Source organism: Brassica napus, chromosome C8 (assembly GCF_020379485.1).
Source record: "Brassica napus cultivar Da-Ae chromosome C8, Da-Ae, whole genome shotgun sequence".
In the NCBI taxonomy this organism is placed as follows: Eukaryota; Viridiplantae; Streptophyta; class Magnoliopsida; order Brassicales; family Brassicaceae; genus Brassica; species Brassica napus.
Window position 1 is genome coordinate 48,373,022 of NC_063451.1, and position 21,988 is coordinate 48,395,009.

The 21,988-nt window shown below is 36.7% G+C and overlaps 6 protein-coding genes across 8 annotated transcripts; 2 read left to right on the plus strand and 4 right to left on the minus strand.

The window, feature by feature from the left end:
* Positions 1–307: 307 nt before the first annotated feature.
* On the plus strand, positions 308–2,222 carry LOC106401524 (GATA transcription factor 11). The gene is made up of 3 exons (XM_013842059.3): positions 308–514; positions 996–1,229; positions 1,333–2,222. The coding sequence occupies exons 2-3, from the start codon at positions 1,005–1,007 to the stop codon at positions 1,882–1,884; spliced, it is 777 nt and encodes a 258-aa protein (XP_013697513.2). The 5' UTR covers positions 308–514; positions 996–1,004; the 3' UTR covers positions 1,885–2,222.
* LOC106401523 (serine/threonine-protein phosphatase 6 regulatory subunit 3) lies at positions 2,223–7,581 on the minus strand. Of its 2 annotated transcripts, none has more exons than XM_048765436.1 (18): positions 7,264–7,581; positions 6,948–7,051; positions 6,712–6,798; positions 6,545–6,620; positions 6,383–6,457; positions 6,195–6,248; positions 5,738–5,797; positions 5,530–5,646; positions 5,352–5,446; positions 5,051–5,265; positions 4,630–4,727; positions 4,287–4,390; positions 4,034–4,196; positions 3,818–3,940; positions 3,631–3,713; positions 3,268–3,433; positions 3,136–3,202; positions 2,223–3,039 (listed from the first exon to the last, which is right to left on the minus strand). In XM_048765436.1, the coding sequence occupies exons 1-18, from the start codon at positions 7,300–7,302 to the stop codon at positions 2,954–2,956; spliced, it is 1,812 nt and encodes a 603-aa protein (XP_048621393.1). In that variant the 5' UTR covers positions 7,303–7,581; the 3' UTR covers positions 2,223–2,953. The 2 variants fall into 2 exon arrangements, with proteins under 2 accessions (XP_048621393.1, XP_022563388.2); XM_022707667.2 differs by having other exon boundaries at positions 3,132–3,202; positions 7,264–7,569.
* A 1,939-nt stretch (positions 7,582–9,520) lies between these two features.
* On the minus strand, positions 9,521–10,129 carry LOC106400066. Its single transcript, XM_013840478.3, has one exon. It carries the CDS (start codon positions 9,987–9,989, stop codon positions 9,660–9,662), a length of 330 nt encoding a protein of 109 aa, XP_013695932.2. The 5' UTR covers positions 9,990–10,129; the 3' UTR covers positions 9,521–9,659.
* Positions 10,130–10,629: 500 nt separating this feature from the next.
* LOC106400048 (chromatin accessibility complex protein 1) lies at positions 10,630–12,275 on the plus strand. Its single transcript, XM_013840466.3, has 4 exons — positions 10,630–11,009; positions 11,530–11,614; positions 11,892–11,933; positions 12,020–12,275. Exons 1-4 carry the CDS (start codon positions 10,662–10,664, stop codon positions 12,091–12,093), a joined length of 549 nt encoding a protein of 182 aa, XP_013695920.1. The 5' UTR covers positions 10,630–10,661; the 3' UTR covers positions 12,094–12,275.
* A 234-nt stretch (positions 12,276–12,509) lies between these two features.
* LOC106400047 (elongation factor 1-alpha 1) lies at positions 12,510–15,062 on the minus strand. Of its 2 annotated transcripts, none has more exons than XM_013840464.3 (3): positions 14,897–15,062; positions 13,760–14,240; positions 12,510–13,664 (listed from the first exon to the last, which is right to left on the minus strand). In XM_013840464.3, the coding sequence occupies exons 2-3, from the start codon at positions 14,219–14,221 to the stop codon at positions 12,777–12,779; spliced, it is 1,350 nt and encodes a 449-aa protein (XP_013695918.1). In that variant the 5' UTR covers positions 14,222–14,240; positions 14,897–15,062; the 3' UTR covers positions 12,510–12,776. The 2 variants fall into 2 exon arrangements, with proteins under 2 accessions (XP_013695918.1, XP_048621394.1); XM_048765437.1 differs by lacking the exon at positions 14,897–15,062 and adding an exon at positions 14,805–14,892.
* Positions 15,063–16,550: 1,488 nt separating this feature from the next.
* Positions 16,551–19,128, minus strand: LOC111197859 (elongation factor 1-alpha 1). The gene is made up of 3 exons (XM_013840462.3): positions 18,979–19,128; positions 17,802–18,283; positions 16,551–17,706 (listed from the first exon to the last, which is right to left on the minus strand). The coding sequence occupies exons 2-3, from the start codon at positions 18,261–18,263 to the stop codon at positions 16,819–16,821; spliced, it is 1,350 nt and encodes a 449-aa protein (XP_013695916.1). The 5' UTR covers positions 18,264–18,283; positions 18,979–19,128; the 3' UTR covers positions 16,551–16,818.
* Between the last annotated feature and the right edge of the window lie 2,860 nt (positions 19,129–21,988).

A 21,988-nucleotide genomic window follows, 5' to 3' on the forward strand; every position in this document is an offset into this window, starting at 1 on the left:
GTTGAACAAAATAAAAATCTTTACCACGTTAATTAAAAATGGTAAAGCTTTATATTATTTTCTTACACGAACATACATTCCTCGTCCATTCAAATGGATCAAATATTTGACTGATCTGTTACCTTATTTATATTCAAAAGTGTCCGTAAAATATTAATGAGTATTTACATTTGTAAGTTGAATGGGTTTCAGTAAAGTCCATGTAAATATTGAGGTTACTAAAATGTTTCGTTAATACATTATTTACTTTCCCCTAAAATCGATTAGAGATTTTTTTCTTTAAAGCTAAGAAATGTTTTGAAAAGAAAAGCAGTTTCCATACTTCTTTTTCGTTACATTTATTATAAAAAAAAAAATCTCTGAAAAGAGAAGAAGAAACCGAGGAGACATTGAAAACTCCCATCTATCTACCTTTTTATCTTCTTCCCCCTCCCTTCTCTCTCTCTCTGTTTCTCTCCCAAAGTTGAACCTGCAAATCCCTAACTCCATATCTCTCCAAAGTATATTGAAAAAGGTTCGTACGTCTTTCTCTCTTTATCTTCCTTAACGTGTGTATACATTTTTTTCCTGTATATGTTTCCTGTGTTATAATCTTGTTGTGTGTTGCATAGAAGAACGTTACATGTAATTTATTTGTTTCTAAAAAAATATATATATATTTGTTACTTTTGTTTGGTGTGGGTTGGTTAATGCGACCGACACTTCTCTCTTGTGGTTTTAAAAAAAGCTCAAGTGATAGAAGTAATAACATCACTCTTAGCTAGTGACCTTTAAAATCTTCTCCATTGTTATTATGTATGAGGAGAATGAGATATTAAAGTGTTTTTGTGTCTTCTTTTTTTAAATTTCTCTAGAGAGGTTCAGTATTGTTCACTGTAATTGAGTGAAATCCCTAAAATAATACAGAATTGAACATTTTTTAAAGTGATTTAGCTGTTCTTGGAACCCTTTGGTGCATATCAAAATCACTAGCCTGTTTTTTTTTCTAACATTAGGAAGGAAGCATGAATTGGTTACCTGAAGAGGAATTCAATGACAGTTTCTTTGATGATCTCATCAACCAAATCAATTTTCCACTTGAAGACACCACCACCAATGGTGAGGGAGAAGATTGGGAATCCAAATTCCAACACCTAGAGCCTCCTCCCATGGACTTGTTTACTACTTTCCCCTGTGAGTTCACCTCCTCTCATGTCATTAACAAGGAGGTTGCCCCTGTACCTGTGTTGGTGAGTTACATCAATTATTACTTGTTACATTTTATTCTCTTAGGTTATAACATTTGTTACATCATATCACTTGATACATTATAATATTCATTCATGTGTGCAGAAACAGTCCAGCTCTCCATCACCTCCTGATGTTAAAGTCTCTAAGCTATTCCAGTCTTCAAGCCCAGTGTCAGTACTTGAGAGCAGCGACGCTTCTTTCTCGCCACAGAACTTAATATCTCAGAGTTTGGCTTTCCCTGTGAAAGGCATGAGAAGCAAGCGCAAACGCCCCACAGCACAGAGATTAAGATTCCTTTACCCGTTTGAAGCCAGTAAGCCCGAGGCTTACTACTCTTCTGAGCAACATGCCAAGAAGAAACGCAAGACCAGCCACACAGAGGCGAGTAGCTATGATGATGGGATAGTGAGGAGATGCACTCATTGCGAGACAACCAAGACTCCACAGTGGAGGGAAGGGCCCAATGGGCCAAAGACACTCTGCAACGCTTGTGGAGTTCGGTTCAGATCTGGCCGTCTAGTTCCAGAGTACAGACCAGCCTCAAGCCCGACGTTTATCCCATCTCTGCATTCAAACTCACACAGGAAGATCATCGAGATGAGGAGGAAGGAAGGTGATGAGTTTGACAACAGCATGATTCACTCCAGAGCATAAAGACAAGAGTGCTGAGGCAGTTTTGAGTTTGGTCTTGCAAGTTTGAAACTTATGAACTCACTGCAGGGAAGATGGTATTAAAAAAAAAGTAGGAGGTTAGTGACTATTATAAAATCTGATGAAGAGAGTCTTAGGGTGGTTTAGTTTAGGTCTATTACATAGTGTTGTCTTATTATGTTTCTTTATGTGGTCTCTCCCTATATGTTTGCAGAAGCCTTTGTTTGCATTTTTTTTTTATTTTTGGTTTAGCTCTTTGAAATAACAATTATTCTTTTATTCTTCATTGTCACACTTTCATCTTTTCCTATATCTTATTAACATGATTTGCATTAGTTTAATTTTGAAATCTAGAGATAAACTAAAACACTAAACGAGTTTAAATGTCTGCTCAAGAACAACCTTTGTGGAAGGCAAAGCAACCTAACAATGAAAAGAGTAAAGAAACAAAGCTTTGTTCACAGAGAGACTTACACAACACTCTTATACAAAAATTATAGTACTGTACAAGATGATTACTGACTTGTTCAGGCTGTTTCTTTTGACTCAAGAACTCCAACTTCTTGATTCACTTTCCAGTAGTTGTTATCGTTAAACTCCTTCACTCCCAAACTTTCCTCAGCCTTTTGGTCGTCCTCAACCATCTCCATGTTCCTCTTCATTGCTCCAGCTTCCCCTACTATCCCTTCTTTCATCGCCTGCTCCATCGCTTTCTCTGTCCCTTCTGCTTCCACTCCCACATACTCCTCGAACAGCGATCTTTCTGACCCGTTTTGAATCACTGGTTCGGTTTTAACCTCAAGCATTGGTGTGTCGACATCATTATCAATGAATGGGTTCAGACCAGTGCCACTCACTTGCATCTCGGATGATGGTTCTCCCCACCCAACCCATTCAGGTGGCTGTTCTGCAAAAGCTTCTTCGGTTTTATCCAACGTGTTGAAGTTGGAGAACCCCATTGGACTCTCTTCTGGACTCCTTGTTAGATCATTGTCTTCTTCTCCAGCCACAACCTCGTCGTCGTCACTGCTGCTAGTGTTGGCATTCAAGGCTCTGTTCAGTTCAGCTTCCTCTATTGTATTGGAACCTGCTGTGTCAGGGGGCGTGCTGCCGAATCTGTTGTCTTGGAATGTGAACCAATCCGAATTTGTAAACAAGCTGCAGCAATGTAATGAGAATGATTCAAAGTCATTACTCTGGACAAGACACCAGTTTCATTAGTAAAAAAAAAAACTTATAGAATAATTCACCTTCCTTGGTCATCACCGAGCCTCAAGGATGAGATTACTACTTCAGCAGATTCATCATCGAAGTAAACATCCTGTGTAGTATCAACCAAAATAATGTAATTAACTTGCATCCCTATAGGGGGAAAAGAGGACTCACATCATCATCTCTGTCGAGAGCATTGTGGTGGTCCTCTTCGTTGTCATCGTTTCCATACATTTTGTATCTAAAAGCTTGGCTTAAATTATTGGCTAGAGCTGCAACATCGTAATCCCTGTCATCGTCATCGCTATCTCTTGTCCTATCTTGTACTGTAGTTGGTCGCCTACATGTAACAGTTCGTTAAGGAATATTTTATAACCAAAAGTGAATGTAAAATCAAGACCCCAAGACAAGCCTTCGAGCAGAATTAAATATAAATGCAAGATGGAAAAGGATCACATCAATAATCAGCTTATGTAGCAGTTGACTGGTCATTTTAATGGCTACTATATGACTAGTGACCAGAGTTAATGGACGTACCCGCATCCCCATCTGTTGACATTCTCAACAGTGTTGCGCTCCTGTAGAACGCTACCTTGCCACTCATTCCAGTCGCTGGTTTCCTACAGATTTGAGAGTGAACAAAGCCCAGTCAGCAAGCTTGAAGAGTGGGAGTGGTCCTCGCAAGACTTGACTAATGGTGATTGTATGATATGGTAATACCAACCTGAAGGTATGCCTTTATCTGGCCATTGCTGTTACTCAACAGTCCAATTTTATTTGATATTCTTGTGATATGTCCAATATATCCAACTCGAGGGGGTTTTTTCCCAGTGGCGGCTACAGTGTGCTACCTCACACAAAAGAAAATGAAAATGGAGAGAATAGTTGTTAGCTAATATGAACATAGCACTAAGTCATATACCAATGAAAATGGTAATACCTGGCTATCACTTGAGAGATTTGTATCCCTGTCTGAAGCGAGGAATTTTCCAATGAGATTGCATTCTCTAAGGATATAGTTAACCAGCAAATAGCTCTTGTTTTCCAAACATGAAAGTATAATACTCTCCACTTGATGATGCAGAGCGTTATTGTATGGGTACCTTCACATTTTGGAAATTATTTGATTGTTTTAATATCTAGCAGAAAGCTCAACACTGAGATCAAAAGGTTGGAGTTTAGGAAATGCCTACTCAAAAAACAGATCAAGTGTTCTTTTAGTTGTTCCTGAACTAATTAACTCCTTCTCTGCAGCTTCACTTCCAGTTCTCAACAGAACTGCAATGAACTCCACAATCTGAAAAAAAAAGAGTCTAACTAAGCATAGAGATTTTACAAATATAAAATGGAAGAAATTGCACTCACTAACCAAAATTACACCCTCTCTCTTCTTTTCTCTTCCTATCTATCTCTACCCTCTCTCTACAAAATTTCCCCTTTTTTTGGTTATTTCACAAATAAGCCCACTATAAAAAGCAATGTTGCTCTCATAGCATTATAGTTTCTTCCCTGAAATGCTCAATATTTGGATCTAACCTTTAGACGATGCTTTCCAAGAGGCGGCCTCAGTTCACCATATGTTGTAGGCAATACTGTGCTGTCAGATGCTACACTGAGAAGCATAAGCAATTCGCCTGCGGACAAAAAAGATAAATATTCATTTAAGGCCACTGAATACATAATATCCTACGTATACAAGTGTTAAAAGCATTCCTATGTGAAACCAGTTTCCTTCTTATCAGTATAAACCAAAATAGAACAGACACCAAAGAGAGCAGCGACTATCAAATATGACGAGCATATAGACGCTAAACATACTAGGTATCCTAGCAAACTGAAAGAAATATCACATAAGAAAAAGGTTGACTATTATCTATGTGCATCCAACTCCAAATAGGTGAAGTAATAATCTTGATAGTCATGTAATCTTGATATTACATCATAGGATCCAACTCACCGAGTTTAGGCAGCATGGCATCAATAGTCTCCTGGGTCACTGGGACGGGAGGAGCCTCGAAAATAGGCTGACCTCTATAAGAATTGAACATGGATGATGATGACGCAGAAGATTTCCTCGGATCCAACAGAGAGGTGCATACCGAAAGCGAATGAACTAGACCCGATTTTGAGTGTGAGTCTTCCAGAGCATGACCAAATATCCTAGCAACGAAGCTGCAAAACGCACGTGAATAACACTTCTGATTATCAACTCTACTGAAGCAATAGGGATTTTAATAATGGAATAAAAGATTACAAACCTAGAGCTAGAGAGCTGTGTAGCTAAAGCTGACGGTGCATTCCGAGAAATCGCACATAATGTTTCTGCTGCATTTGCCTGAACCTCCGCAGGACTCTAAGAGATGGCAAGAAACTACAAATATCAGATCAGACTGAAGATAATGATTACATAAAAAAAGTTTTTTTTTTATCACTTACAGATGGTTTAAGTTTGTCCACAATCATTTCAAGTAAATTGCTATCAGCCAACCATTGCATCACATCCAGAAAGTTGGGGTAGACGTGATCATCAGCCCCGACCAAGCGAACCAAAACCTAGACAATGTCACATACATATATATCATTGCAAAAATGACCTGTGAAGCCACCACACCAAGCTGCTCTGCGTCTAAGAGAAACTATTTACCTCCATGATGGATGTTATTCCAATCAAATCAACCAACTGGCGGAAAACATTTTGATGGCCCTGTGATCATCAAAAGTTACTTTGAGAACTGTAGCCAGTGTAGGTACCTCAACACAATCCAAATCATAAACAGTAAAACAGTTCAAATAATTTTTCTTGTCATGTCAAAAAAAATGCCAGCAATTTAGTTGAAGAATAGAGTCATGCCAAGACTATAATGGAAAGAACTATGAATTCCAAATTGCACAGTTAGCAGAAAACAAGTCTTATTCTACAACACCTCTACATAATTCCAGTAACCAAGTCAAATAATTCCATAACATTTTATTAAATTTTCTCGTCTAAATCTCCAGCCACCTATAGTTCAGTATATTGAATAGAAAAGGTAATGTCCATGAAAAAAAGAGAGATAAAGAAAATGATACTACCATCCATTTTACTAAATGTTACTACTTACTTTTACATAATTCATAAGCGCTGCAGTCTTCCTGACCATAAGGCAAATGACAACCTACACCAAACAGAGACAAGTAAGGAGCACATCGTGGAGCCATGAGAGAACTGAAGCCGTATAATATATATGAATAGAAACAAATAACTACGGGAAGTTGGCCAATTTGAAAACTTATATAAGAGAGAGAGAACCTTGCTGAAATAGCCTGCCAGCAATGCACTATGAGAACGGTTTGGTTCCAGAAAGGAAAAAAGCAAGTCCATCAGCTGCAATATAAAATTAAACCACAAATGAGATGCAAAAAAAAAACTGAAAGTTGTGGAAAAGGTAAAATGATGAATGAAAAAAATTACTTCATCATCCTCCACCAGAGTTTTTAGAATAACAGCGATTTCACATGTGAATATTTCGCAGGAGATGAATGGGAACCTAAGAGAAGAAGAAGAAGAATCCATTATTAGCTCGAGAGAAAGAGAAAGAGAATGGTAACTCAAGTTAGAAACAAAGGAAGCATATTTACTTGTAAGCGCGTTTACTATCAGCGTCATCTGGAGATTCTTCCACAATGTACCGCAGTAACTGCTCCACTTGAGCTTTATCCCTTAGACTGCAACAATTAATAAAGTTTTTCAAGAAAATCAGAAATGAAATATAAGACTCGTTAACTAAAGCTCCAAAAGTACAGAAGACAATAGTTCCCTCATCCAGATTTATTAAGGAGTAATAAAGCAGATTATAGATGAAAGGGAAGCTTACAAATTAATGAGGCGGCTATTCAAAGCTTTGCATTCTTGAATAATCTCTTCCTCGTCGAGAAGCTCTTCCAATGTGAAGTTTTCTTTGTCTAAAATAGTCTCCACCTATGTTCGTAACATAATGAAATAAAATCAATGAAATGAGCAATTCCGAAAATACACGAGACAATGGAACACACACACAGAGACAGTAACCAAAGTTGAAACCATAGCAAATCAAATTTACCACAAAACAAAGAACCGTTCCAAGCTAACCAACCACAGAGACCAAACATAAACTGTCCGGAAGTTAAAAAAAAAAAGTCTGTTAAACTCACAGGAGATGAGGCAGAGAGGGAGGTGAGCTTCCAGAACATAGCTGCTGCGAGGGAGGAGTTGAGCTGGAAAGCTTCGCCGTAGCTGAACAAAGGAGGAGAGAACTTGGCTTAGATCCGCCGTTAAAAAGAGAGAGACCTAGCTAGTGAATCTAGGTAATCGCGGTGGACTTGAGTATCGATTTGGTCCTGGACGCGGATCAGTCAAAACGGAAGATTGAGACCCTGAGATGATGGAAGAACCGAAGAGCGATAAAGATCGAAAAGCTTTTGAAAGTTTTGCATATACAACAAAGGGGAAAAGGTGAAAAGAGAAACAGGTGAAACTTGAGTGTACTGTTTAATTGCTGTCTTAATTTTATGATTAAAAACTAGAAAATTGTCATTTAAATCATCAACTTTCAAATTTGATTATAAAAACGTTAATTTTTTTTTGTTGACCATTTAATCTGTTACATTGCTTAACAGATTAATTTAACAGAATTAACCGTCGTTTCTAATTTCCGTTAAATCCTAAACGGAATTAACCTCAATTTAATGGAAATTAAGTTAACTCTGTTAAATTAATTGTTAACCAATGTAACGGCGTGTTTAAAATGGCGTGTTTAAAATGGCTTAGTCAAAATATATTAGAGATTTAAATGGTTAGTCAAGATAAATTGAAATTTTAAATGATCCACGAAAGTAAAATTGATGATTTAAACGACAATTTTCCCGATTAGAAACGAACTTGTTGAATTTGTCATTAATTAATTAAATTGCCATTTTACTAATCAGTGTGGATTATTAAACTGTTAATTAATTAGACTTGGTGAATATTCTTCGTCGTGTCTGATGATTTACGGTGGTGCTAGTCATCATGGTTTACGGTGGTGCTAGTCATGACGATTGTGATGATCAGTATCCTTATGTCATTGGTTTATTAAGTATGTATTAGACCCTGACCCGCGCGCCGATATGAATTTTCAATTTTTAATTATTTATTTTATTAAAAGATGTATTTGTAATATTCGTTCATATTATATTCATTAAGTAAATATTTTTTTTTTGCATCTTAAACTATCAATTTTTTTACGAATGTGTGATATCATATAAAAAAAAGAGTATAGAGTTAATTAGATAATTAAAAAAAAAAAAAATTCTTTCGTGTGCGATATCATAATAAATAATGATCCGCCCAGTTAACAAAAATGATGATTATTTTATGTGTAATTTTTTTTATTTTGACAATTTCCTTAAAACTATATTAAATTTTACATATTTTAATTAGAATATTTTTAATATCTTTACCTTTTTATTTGAAATGCAACTCAATATTTTTTTAACAATTATAGCAAAATATTTAATAAGTATTTTTAGAATTTGTTTGAAAAATATGAAAAATTACATTTTAAATTAAAATTATCCTAAAATATGATAAGTTTTGATGTAAACGAAAACTCAAATTATGTCAAAAATAATGATATTCAATGATAATAACAATTTTAATTGATTATTTTAAAAAAAACATTTAGAAAAATATTGTTTGGAAGAAAATTCATTTATCTTTCAAATATAAAATGAAAATATTATAATTAAATAATAAAAAATATAAATAAAAACGATAAATTTAGCAAATGAAAACTGAGTTATATTATGCTAAAATTTTCTTTCTAACAATTTATCAAATGACAAATGAGTTATGAGCAAATAATATCATATAATTTTTAAAAACATAGCCATTCTTAAATATGTTTTGAATAAATAATTATTTTTAAATTTAATCAACTGAAAATAATATATGTACAATTGTGTGAGTCAAATTCTAGTTTTATTGATGCATGTTATATATTATTGCTGCATGTTTTAGGTAACATTTTAATGATGCACATTTTAAAAAATCTCCATTATTAAAATTATGCACGTAAGGATAACTCATGAGTTTTTTTGGTTGATTGAATGAAATTATGTCTAAATTTATTTAAGGATATTTCATTAAGATAACTGAAAAAGACAAACAATAAAATAGGAAGTTTAAATTCATTTAAGCATATTTTATTAATGTTACCGAAAAGATAAGTAATAAATTAGGCAGTTTTATTCGTTTTAGGATATTTCATAAATGCAACTGAAAAATACAAGTAAAAAAAAATAGGGAGTTTAATTAATGAAGTAAGAACATTTTCAAATGTGTACTTCTCTTTTAATAATATAGATGTTTCACCAAGCACATTTAATGGCGGATTATGATTAAAATGAACAGTGTAATCAGGTGTTGTAATAAAATAAAAGCATACTAAAAATAACTAAAACAAGCGTGGAATTTTGATTAAAAAACTCAAGAATCTACTTGGTTCATGAAAGAAAAATAAGAAAAAGCTTTTCAATTATTATACACGTGGAAAACAGAGTAGAATGGCCTAGCGGCGCCAGCTACTGGAGTGATTATTAGTCGGAGAAGAAGGTCCAACAACTTTATCAACCAGCTTCCTCAACCATCTCTTCTTCTTCTTTGTCTTCTTCTCCTTAGCCTCCTTAAACTCTTCCTCATAGTGTGAACAGAGCTTAAGAACTTGCTCCTCCACGTTGTTTAGTCTCTCTAGAAACGTTCCTTTACGTTTAGTTTCCTCCATCACTTGCTCCATCGAACGGCTCTGATGTTTTTTCCCTATGCTCCTCTCCTCTAGCTTCTTCACCATGAAATCAATACGGTCCAATCTTGAAAGGATGGGTTCTTCCACGATAGCCATGTTGATGATTACAACGAGACGATACTGTTGTTCTGTTGCTCGCTGCACAGCTTTGGTTGCGCCGATCGAGGAGTTAGTTAAAAACAAGACACTCTACCAAAAGCCAAACTCGTGATCTTGTTGGACAGTGTAGACGGAAGCTACGTCACGTTTAATATTACAGAAAGAACTAGTTATGGGTCTGACGCGTGTAACTGATCACACGTGCTGGACCTGTTTATGGACACCTCTTCTGTCTCATACGTCCGAACACTAGGCCATTCTTCCTTATCTAATCAAAGATTATGTCAGAAAGAAGATACTGTTTTTAGAATTTTTTTTGAAATGTTCTTTTCGATTTTTTTTTTTTTTAAAACAATAAAAATTATCAATTTGCTGTTTTTAAAAATATTTTCAATAGTTTACAAATTTTTAATTATCAAAAACATTATATTCCACTGTTCCACATGTTACTTCCCAGGTCCGTTATATTACAGGAAAAACATATCTAAATTTGGTAATGATCAGTAGTTATCCAATCCCAAGTAAAACAGCATAGTCAAACAGTCAAACATCATATGTGGGCCTGTAGGCCTACTAGTCTCAGATAAATAAGCCCATATAAGAACCCATTGATTTCGATTGGTTTTATTCAGGCAAAAAGGGTGAAACGAAACACACAAGTTCTAAACAATGGTGTCGTCGAAGAAACCGAACCAGGAGAAGAAGCCGAGGAGCGATGGCGTCAACAAAGCTGGTGGTGGTAACACACGCAGCTCCGGTTCCAAACCGAAGAAGAAGAATACCAACGTACAGGCCAATGCGAAGAAGGAGCCGGAGGTTCACGAGATCTCGGAGTCTTCGAGCAGCGACTCCGCAGGAGAAGCGAGACGTGATGAGCCGGTGAAAAGCAATGGCGGAGGAGTGGAAGACGCTAAGATGATTAGGTTTCCGATGAATAGGATCCGGAGGATAATGAGAAGCGATAACTCTGCTCCTCAGATCATGCAGGACGCCGTGTTTCTTGTCAACAAGGCCACGGTATAGCTTCAATCAATCGCACTGACATGTATATAGCTTGCGTAGATGATATATAGTTAGTTTAGGAGATACTCAGTTTCAGAAACTGAGTTTCAATTGCTAATTAGTGTGAATTAGGCATCAAAGTCTCGCAAATTATCATGGTTATGAGTTTATTTGGTGCCAATTGCTGCATGATAGCTCTAAGTTTTTTGTAAATTGGGACTTATTAGATCCCAACACACATAACAAAGTGTTGAATGAGTAAGTAGGCGAAAACATGATTAAGCTCATATTTTGAATGCTAATGGTAAAGAGTGTGTTTCAGATTTCAGTGTTTGTTGGATGTCTAGCATCTAGTTAGATCAAAATTTCAATGATTATTAAGAAGAATGTTTCTTTTATTGTGAATGATAGGAAATATAAGATGTTCAAGGGCAATAACTTTTTTTTTTTTCCGCTGTCCACTACTACATCATGTCTTCTTTGAAATTGAGTTTGTGGCGTTTACAGTACGCTGATTAATGTTTGTAATTTTAAGGAATTGTTCATTGAGCGGTTTTCTGAAGAAGCTTATGAAAGTTCTGTCCAGGACAAAAAGAAATTCATCCACTACAAACATCTCTGTAAGCTCTCTTTTCTCTTCCCAATCTGTCTATTGTCGGAATCTAAACTAAACTAGTTAGTGCTAGATGCTAACCTCCATTATGAACTCCACGGCAACATGCTGATGCAGGAATGATTTTTAGACAGTATGGTCTCCAGTTTGAAAGATTATTGTTGATGTGTTAATCTGTTCTTGCCACCTGCAAGATTGGTTGTAAAACAATCAAATACTATTACAATAAATGATGTATTGAAAAATCCTTTTCACCGCTTGTTTTGTTTTCTTCTCATTGGCAGCATCTGTAGTTAGCAACGACGAGAGATACGAGTTCCTTGCGGGTACTACTTCATATAATCCTCTCAAGTACTCGTTTCTCTAATTCCTCACTGTTACTGTAATTTAATGCAAATTATTGAACTTGCAGATTGTGTTCGTGAGAAACTAAAAGCAGACGTGGCGATGGAGGAATGGGAAAGAAGCATGACAGATGCAGGCTGATAAATACACCGGTTGGAAGCAACCTGAACCGCGTGTCCTGTCCTGGTTTATTGATTCCATCTGCCTGGTCTTCACCTTTTTTAATAACCTCCATAATGAGATTGCACATATTTCATTACTAAAATGTATCAATTGCAATAATTTTTATAGTATAATCTGCCAACGATGAACTTTACGAATCAGAGTATAAAATATTAGCAAAACAAGTGAAAATGAAAATTAATGGAAGATTACAAAATAAACCAGCTAGCTTTTTACTTATCAAGCAATGAATATCTCTACTGACTAGTAAGGATACGTTCACAGCCAAAGTGTTCGCTGTCTCATGAACCAAAAGGAGTTTGTGCATGGCATCAACTGCCTCATGGTTGATCATGAACACGAATAAAACAAACGGTAAAGAAGTAGACAAGACATTAACCGCAGGAACGACATACCATATTCATTATAAAGAGAGCATCCAAAATAGTTCAGAATCCGAAAGCAAAACAAAGTAAAAAAGAAGGAAGCTAGAGTAATGAGTAGCTTCACCACCTCCGATCAAGAACCCAGTTAAGTGAACAAAGCTCTGACGGAGAAGTAACGAAGCTGCAACACAAACAAGCGGCCAAATACAAAACTAATGTAACCAAAAAACTAAAATTGTTTTCAACTGCGGATGATAGAGTTTTCCTCAAGGTAGTTCACTTGGCACCCTTCTTGACGGCAGCCTTGGTCACCTTGGCTCCGGTTGGGTCCTTCTTGTCAACGCTCTTAATGACACCGACTGCAACAGTCTGCCTCATGTCCCTCACGGCGAAACGTCCAAGAGGTGGGTACTCAGAGAAGGTCTCAACAACCATAGGCTTGGTCGGAGTCATCTTCACCATACCAGCGTCCCCATTCTTCAAGAACTTGGGCTCCTTCTCAATCTCTTTACCAGAACGCCTGTCAATCTTGGTGAGGATCTCAGAGAACTTGACGGCAATGTGGGAAGTGTGGCAGTCAAGAACTGGAGCGTAACCGTTTCCGATCTGACCAGGGTGGTTCATGATGATGACCTGGGAAGTGAAGTTAGCAGCACCCTTAGCTGGGTCATCCTTGGAGTTGGATGCAACGTAACCACGCTTGAGATCCTTCACAGCGACATTTTTAACATTGAATCCGACATTGTCACCTGGAAGTGCCTCCACAAGAGACTCGTGGTGCATCTCAACAGACTTAACTTCAGTGGTCAACCCAGAAGGAGCAAAGGTCACAACCATACCAGGCTTGAGCATACCGGTCTCAACACGACCCACTGGCACCGTTCCAATACCACCAATCTTGTAGACATCCTGAAGTGGTAGACGGAGGGGCTTGTCTGATGGCCTCTTGGGCTCGTTGATCTGGTCAAGTGCCTCAAGGAGAGTTGGTCCCTTGTACCAGTCAAGGTTGGTGGACCTCTCAATCATGTTGTCACCCTCGAAACCAGAGATGGGGACGAATGGGATTTTGTCCGGGTTGTACCCAACCTTCTTCAAGTAGGAAGACACCTCCTTGATAATCTCATCGTACCTAGCCTTGGAGTACTTGGGAGTAGTAGCATCCATCTGCAACAAGGAAACAAATACACAACACATTCGTTAGTATCCCATCTATAACAATACCATCACAATAGCCAAAGAAAACTGAGTAATTAATTTACCTTGTTACAGCAGCAAATCATCTGCTTGACACCAAGGGTGAAAGCAAGGAGAGCATGCTCACGTGTCTGGCCATCCTTGGAGATACCAGCTTCGAAACCACCAGTGGTGGAGTCAATGATCAAGACAGCACAATCAGCCTGGGAGGTACCAGTAATCATGTTCTTGATGAAATCACGATGTCCAGGAGCATCAATGACTGTGCAGTAGTACTTGGTGGTCTCAAACTTCCAAAGAGCAATGTCAATGGTGATACCACGCTCACGCTCAGCCTTCAATTTGTCCAACACCCACGCATACTTGAAGGACCTCTTGTTCATCTCAGCAGCTTCCTTCTCGAACCTCTCAATCACACGCTTGTCAATACCACCAAGCTTGTAGATCAAATGACCAGTGGTAGTCGATTTCCCAGAATCGACATGGCCAATGACCACAATGTTGATGTGAAACTTCTCTTTACCCATAGCTACTTGTCAAATGAATCTGCAGAGATTAAACAATACAAAAACGATCAACACAGTAGAAAATATATGATATTAATCAAAACTTTAGACACTCGCTATAAAAACGAAGCTGTAAAAATCATCGCGTATATAATACTCATCAAACATCAAACTACATCAAATTCATCTTTATGAAAACGAAGCTGTCAAAAAAAGCTGCTATCGGAGTCGAACCGATTTCTACCACAGAAAGTTCGTGGTGCTCTATCCACTGAGCTAAGCAAGCTATAATTCAAGAAACTCAGGAAGATCCAAGAGATCTATAGCAAACAATCCGAGAGTTTCAACGACTTTAAAACAAGACGAAGGTAACATCGGATTGTTACGCAGATCATGAATCACACATTCCCAATCACAGATAGTTTTCTCAGATAGATCTAACCAACAATCAATCGTCAACATACAACTCATAACAAGATCGATCCGATGACAAAGAGAGCAGTATCAACATTGAATTAATCAATCAATAAGAAGTTAGACCACAGATCAGCGAATCTAAAACGATCTATCAACAGAGAGCATATAATCCATGAGGAGTATGTACAGAATCATCGAAGCTGAAGGATCGAAACTGTTTCAGCTAAGATCGGTAGAAGAATATGAACACAGATCGTAGATGCGAGACGAGAGGCTTACCTCAGTGTAGCGGCTAGGTTGAAGAAAGATCGAGATTAGTGGCTGTTACGAGAGTGGATACGTGGTTTATATACATAGGGACGCCTCGAAAGAAATGTAGGGTTTGAACAATAATATCATACTAGAATTACGATCGTACCCTTGTTCCACCGTCAATAGTCAATACTCTTAGGCGTTTGGGCCTTTGAGGTCGGTCATACATAATAGCTTCGGGCTCAAGTTGACTGTTGTGAATGTTTTGATCCAAAAGGATACACAAAACAAATTCATTAACATTTAAATGCTCCTTCACCATATTGAAATATTTAACGTTACTCACACCGTCTCCGAAAAACTCTATTTTAGAGTTTCGTAAAATTCTAAATTTGAAATTTCAAGATATTTTTCTCTATTTGATGTTTCAAAGTGTATTTCTCCAAAAGCAAAATTTAAACTTAACTTCAAATTTATTTGTATTTTACATTATGATTCTTATATTTGTTGGTATTAATATAAATCTATTAAACTTTTATAAATAACTAGTACATACCTTAAAATATTAAGGTAATATCAATTATTAAAATATTACACTAAATATATAAAATTATAAATAGAAATACATAATTAAATATTAAACTACAAGCAAATTACGACATTTTCATAAAATTATTTTGTAATGCTCAATCTTTGGTTACACAAAAAAATGTTAGACAGTGTTTTAGAGATTTTGGAGGTTCCGGAGAAAATTTACCAAACTATTAATGTTTTTGTAATATTAAAATTTGTGTAATAATTATTTCTTTTTACCTTTAATTTTTTTAATTAACTTTCTTTTGTAATATTTTTGTTGTCTTTTTTTTTTTTTTTGTCGACAATATTTTTGTTGTCTAATTCTAGTTTTAAAATATTATAAATCTTATGTTAAAAGTTTTATTTAATTTTATGTGTAAAATATAAAAGTAAACTTGAAATATTTATGGTATATACAAATTTTAAGGGTTAAAAAGATAAGTAAGAAAAATACTTAAGAATCATAAATGTAAAGTATAATTAATTTTAAAGATCAAAATACGAATAAAAAAACGAAATTTCAAATTTGAAATTTTGAATATTGAACTCCTCGAAACTCCAAAGATTGTATTGAAACTTTAAATTTGAAGTTTTTTTCGAGAACAAAAAACTATATATTTGAAGTTTTAGAGTTTTTTTTTGAGATGTTCTTAGTAACCGATAGATTATACATAGGACAACCTGTTCAAATGAACAATGTAATGATAATCAGGTCTTAAATTAAAGATGGAAAGGCATTGATGCTAAAAAGGAAAGATGGAAAGCCTCTGTATGCTAGCACCCATCGTCACACCAAATAACTCTACGCAGATGTCCCAACATGTTGTTGAAGAACGTCAGTGTGGCTCATGTTCGTTTGATTATATGCGAAACATAAGCCCGGCCAATATGAGCCCAAAATAAAATATGGTCAGAGGAGAAACTAAAACTTGGCTACTCGTTTGACTGGGTGGTTCACTGTTTTGTTTTGTGTTCTTTACCGATAGATTTAGAGTCGGACACAAATGTTCTTCCTCATCGTATAATTTCTTTTGATGAATACCTCTTGAAATTATTTTCAAAACCAATAAGCATAGAGTGAAAAAAACAAACAATGAAATCAATATCGGCAGGAATGTCACCATATCATAACATAATATGAAAAGAAGTCTCAAAATTCAGATAACAAATTTAACGCGAAAACAATGCTGATTTTATGTAACGAAGCTCCGCCACCTCCTATCAAGAACCCATTTACGAGAATTACGTTCTGACGGAGAAGGGATGAAACTGTAACACAAACAAGCAACAACGTACCAAACTAGAGTATTAAAACACACAAAGTTCTTTAGTTCATCTGCGGTTGATGATGATAGAGTCTCGATGATGATAGTTCACTTGGCACCCTTCTTGACCGCAGCCTTGGTAACCTTGGCTCCGGTTGGGTCCTTCTTGTCAACGCTCTTGATAACACCGACTGCAACAGTCTGCCTCATGTCCCTCACGGCGAAACGTCCAAGAGGTGGGTACTCAGAGAAGGTCTCAACAACCATTGGCTTGGTTGGAGTCATCTTCACCATACCAGCATCTCCATTCTTCAAGAACTTCGGCTCTTTCTCGATCTCTTTACCAGAACGCCTGTCAATCTTGGTGAGGATCTCAGAGAACTTGACGGCAATGTGGGAAGTGTGGCAGTCAAGAACTGGAGCGTAACCGTTACCAATCTGACCCGGGTGGTTCATGATGATGACCTGGGAAGTGAAGTTGGCAGCACCCTTGGCAGGGTCATCCTTGGAGTTGGATGCAACATACCCACGCTTGAGATCCTTCACAGCAACATTCTTGACATTGAATCCGACGTTGTCACCTGGAAGTGCCTCCACAAGAGACTCGTGGTGCATCTCAACAGACTTAACCTCAGTGGTCAACCCTGAAGGAGCAAAGGTGACAACCATACCAGGTTTGAGCATACCGGTTTCAACACGACCCACTGGCACCGTTCCAATACCACCAATCTTGTAGACATCCTGAAGTGGTAGACGGAGGGGCTTGTCTGATGGCCTCTTAGGCTCGTTGATCTGGTCAAGTGCCTCAAGGAGAGTTGGTCCCTTGTACCAGTCAAGGTTGGTGGACCTCTCAATCATGTTGTCACCCTCGAAACCAGAGATGGGGACGAATGGGATTTTGTCCGGGTTGTACCCAACCTTCTTCAAGTAGGAAGACACCTCCTTGATAATCTCATCGTACCTAGCCTTGGAGTACTTAGGGGTAGTAGCATCCATCTGCAACAAGAAAACAAATACACAACACATTCGTTAGTATCCCATCTATAACAATACCATCACAATAGCCAAAGAAAACTGAGTAATTAATTTACCTTGTTACAGCAGCAAATCATCTGCTTGACACCAAGGGTGAAAGCAAGAAGAGCATGCTCACGGGTCTGACCATCCTTGGAGATACCAGCTTCAAAACCACCAGTGGTAGAATCAATGATAAGGACAGCACAATCAGCCTGGGAGGTACCAGTAATCATGTTCTTGATGAAATCACGATGTCCAGGAGCATCAATGACTGTGCAGTAGTACTTAGTGGTCTCGAACTTCCAGAGAGCAATATCAATGGTGATACCACGCTCACGCTCAGCCTTCAATTTGTCCAACACCCACGCATACTTGAAAGACCTCTTGTTCATCTCAGCAGCTTCCTTCTCGAACCTCTCGATCACACGCTTGTCAATCCCACCAAGCTTGTAGATCAAGTGACCAGTGGTGGTTGACTTTCCAGAGTCGACATGACCAATGACCACAATGTTGATGTGAAACTTCTCTTTACCCATGGCTAATTGTCAATGCAAATCTGCAGCGATTAAATAAATACATAAACGATCAACACAGTAGACATATATCAATATCAATTCTCATAGTAAGCTGCTATCGGAATCGAACCGATTTCTACCACAATAAATTTTGTGGTGCTCTATCCTTTGAGCTAAGCGAGCTATAATTAGCAATAATCATGAAATTCAAGATGCATACAAGACGAAGATATCATCAGATCTTGTTTTGCTGCTCTCGAATCATCAGTTCACAATACACACTGAGTATAGAAAATCACACGCATCTTAACATCGTACGCTAGCTAGTATCCATCAGCTACCGATCACATGATACAATACATCATACAAGCTCAATTCCAGAATCAAGAAGCTCTACAACACCAGATTAACGATTATAAACGATCCTCTATCAACAACGAGCATCAAATCCAAGATTAAACAATAAATCTGGATTCTAGACGAAGATATCATCGGATCCTGTTATACGCATCGAAAGCTAGCTAGTTCACTCAAAGAGATCCACTCAACTATCCATCACAAGATACAATACTTCCTAGAAGCTCAATTCCACAATCAAGAAGATCTACGACGATAGATTTAACGATTCTAACCGATCCTATCAGCAACAATCATCAACTGTCAAGGAACTCAACAACGATAACGTATCGAGGACCTTTTCAACGAAGATCGAGAGAAGAGAAGAGGAAACGCTTACCTCAGATAAGCGATATGGATGAGGCTGAAGATCTAGGAACGAAGAAGAGTGGCACTCAGAATTATTTATAGTTGCTGATGCGAAAGAAACCTAGGGTTTAAAGATCATATCTTATGTACAATTACAATCATGCCCCTGTATCTCGTCCTCCTTTCTTTTTTAACCTTGGTCGGTTGTTAAGAAAAAGAAGAATACTGTTTATTTTTTACCCTCCGGTAATTTCTCAATACTTGCCCGTTCTTCTAATGTAATCTCGAAATGACATTGATACCTTCGGTCGTGTTTCATAATTCCCATAACTACACTGCAAGCAACGTTTAGTTACTAAACCGAATCCCATAACTACATTTTTTCCCCCCATAACTACATTAATCTGCAGAATGTAGATACTATGAGTGGGGGCGAATAAACCAAATTCGAAAACCAAACCAAACCCGATAAAAATGAATCTGAACCAAATCGAAACCGACATAAAAGGGTTTTGTTCTATGATATTTCAGATTATGGGGTTTACCTTAATCGAACCCGAATTGATATCCGAAAAATGCAAAAAATTTAAAATCTCAAAACGAATTTATATCGATCTGGACTTAATCCCGAATAAATAGCGAAAATATTTTAAAATACTATTAAATACCTAGATAATTATACATGAGTAATCAATTCAAGTACTTAGCTTAATATATATTTGGTATACGATCAAAGATCTTTGCCAATTGTATTTGAAATTCAATTATAAATAGGTTTGTTTCTAAAGTTTAAACAATATTATTTTAATTTAGAATTTAGATGATCTTTCCTACATAAAGTTGATAGTTATGAGAATAGTCGAGTCAAACACCTGAACGATTAAATTCATTCCACTTGATCTCTTTGTCTTTAGATATTCCAAAGATGCAGAGTGAAGCAGAGTGGACACCAAATACTTGCCACAACAACTTCCATGTCAACATGGTGCAGAAAATCATGTCAACATCGAAACAGCTAGTCAATACATAGTAATTGAGTAAAACCACCTCGATAGCCAAGACCAATACTAACCCTAGGATGCATATATAGCCAAAAACGTATCATTTTCCATAAACCACATGGCTTGACGGTTGAACACATGCATATATCTTTTTTAGAGATATGAGATAATTAGGGAGGAAACCAATCCGGTGAAAAGCCACACCTTCTTGATCTTGATATAATCTATAGGATTATCTCATGTGCAAAGACGCTTCGACGTGGAGATGTTCTTGTGATTGTGTCAAACGATGATTACCTAAATACTACTATAGGTAATCTGCTAAGGAACAACACTGAGCTATACATTATGACAAAGATACCTCAATGTTCTAATATATTTCAAAGAATATAAATTATATGGTTTCCATAACTTTATCTTTTTGTTTTGTCTAGGCTGGCGATGCGAGGCCAGTGAACGTGTGAATGTGTGAGACGTTTGAAGACGTTTTCCATAACTTTATCTTTTAATACTATTTTTTATTTGACGTTTTCCCTTTTAGTCTATCTTATTATAAAGAAACATTCTATTGGATTCAATTTTTTTTTGTAAGAATTAAATACATTCATCTATTATAAAGTAACTATGGAAATAATATTATATTGCTACTATGTTTTTAAACAACTTAGTAATTAATTTATATCCGAACACTATCAATATTATGAAAACAAGACTGTGTGGATATTGTGCAATTTGAAAGTTGACATGACATATACTAGTGTTCAAATAATAGATGCTCAGCCTCTGATGACTTCCTCTTTCGCCATTGCCGACTCCTCCTACATACATAAAAAAAAACGTTCTGACATACCTTAAGAAATCATTTTTTTTCTTTGCCACCAAAATCAACCAAGCAAAAAAGACAAAGAAACATGAACAAAGTCTAAACTCAAACACACTTAAAAAAACCTAAATGCCTCCGGTGAATGGACACTGACCTCTAACCCTCTAATACGATTCCTCAACCTTCCCTTTAAACCCCAAAATACAAAAAAAAATAAAGAGTTAAAAATCTTGTTTTCAAACTATAATTTCATAATGATTTTGCTCAAAAAAAAAATTTCATAATGATTATAACCTCTGATCTTCTTCAGCCATTTCTTTTTCAGCATTCTCTTCAACACGGGACCAACCTTCCTCCCAAAATCAACAATGATTCTCCACATTTTCTTTCTTCTTTTTCTCTTATGATAAAAGTTGAGACCCTCTCATACAATGGTTCTAGAATAATCCTAGACAAGAGCACGTGCTATGTTGGCATGTGCTGACCTCGATGTTGCATGTACATGACAATGTGATAGACCAGCTACAGTGGACTGATAACCGATTATGGTTCTGCCTCTAACTAAATGGTTTAGCTAATGGTTTGGCTGTCTTTTTGAAATCTGTAATAGAGACTTGTTGATTGCTATGAGCTTAAGAAGCCAACTCTTTGATTTGTAGGGCTTGAGAGAAAACCAACTAGTGATGGACCTTGAATCTCTGTTTGGAAATAGTGTTGCTCGGTCGCTCATTTAGAATCACATTTTGCAAGAAAGTTTCGATTTTCCTAAGAGTAGTAACAGAGCAGATCAGATCAGATCAGACTAATGATAATAAATATGATTTATAGTCATTGCATGTACATGACAATGTGACTCTGAGAATAACTCCTTTATATGGCATCGATGGAAAAGCAAACCTGCAACCATTGTAATTTTTGAGGGTTGGAAAAGTGTAGCTGTAGTTGCAGAGGTAAGAAGTTGATGGTGCGGATGTTTCACGTTTTGGCCAAGTCTCTATACTCAGAGCCGGACTTGTGCATAGTATTGTGAAACATTTGAATGGACTCCACTTGGTGGGACCCTCTCTTCCAATTTTTTTCTATATGTACATAAGTGTAAAATAATTAAGTTGACAAAGAAACGCAATACAAAAGTTACTGTTCATAACAGAATATTAGGAGAGTTATAGACTCATAAATGATAACAAACCTCTTATATATAAAAGATATTACAGAAA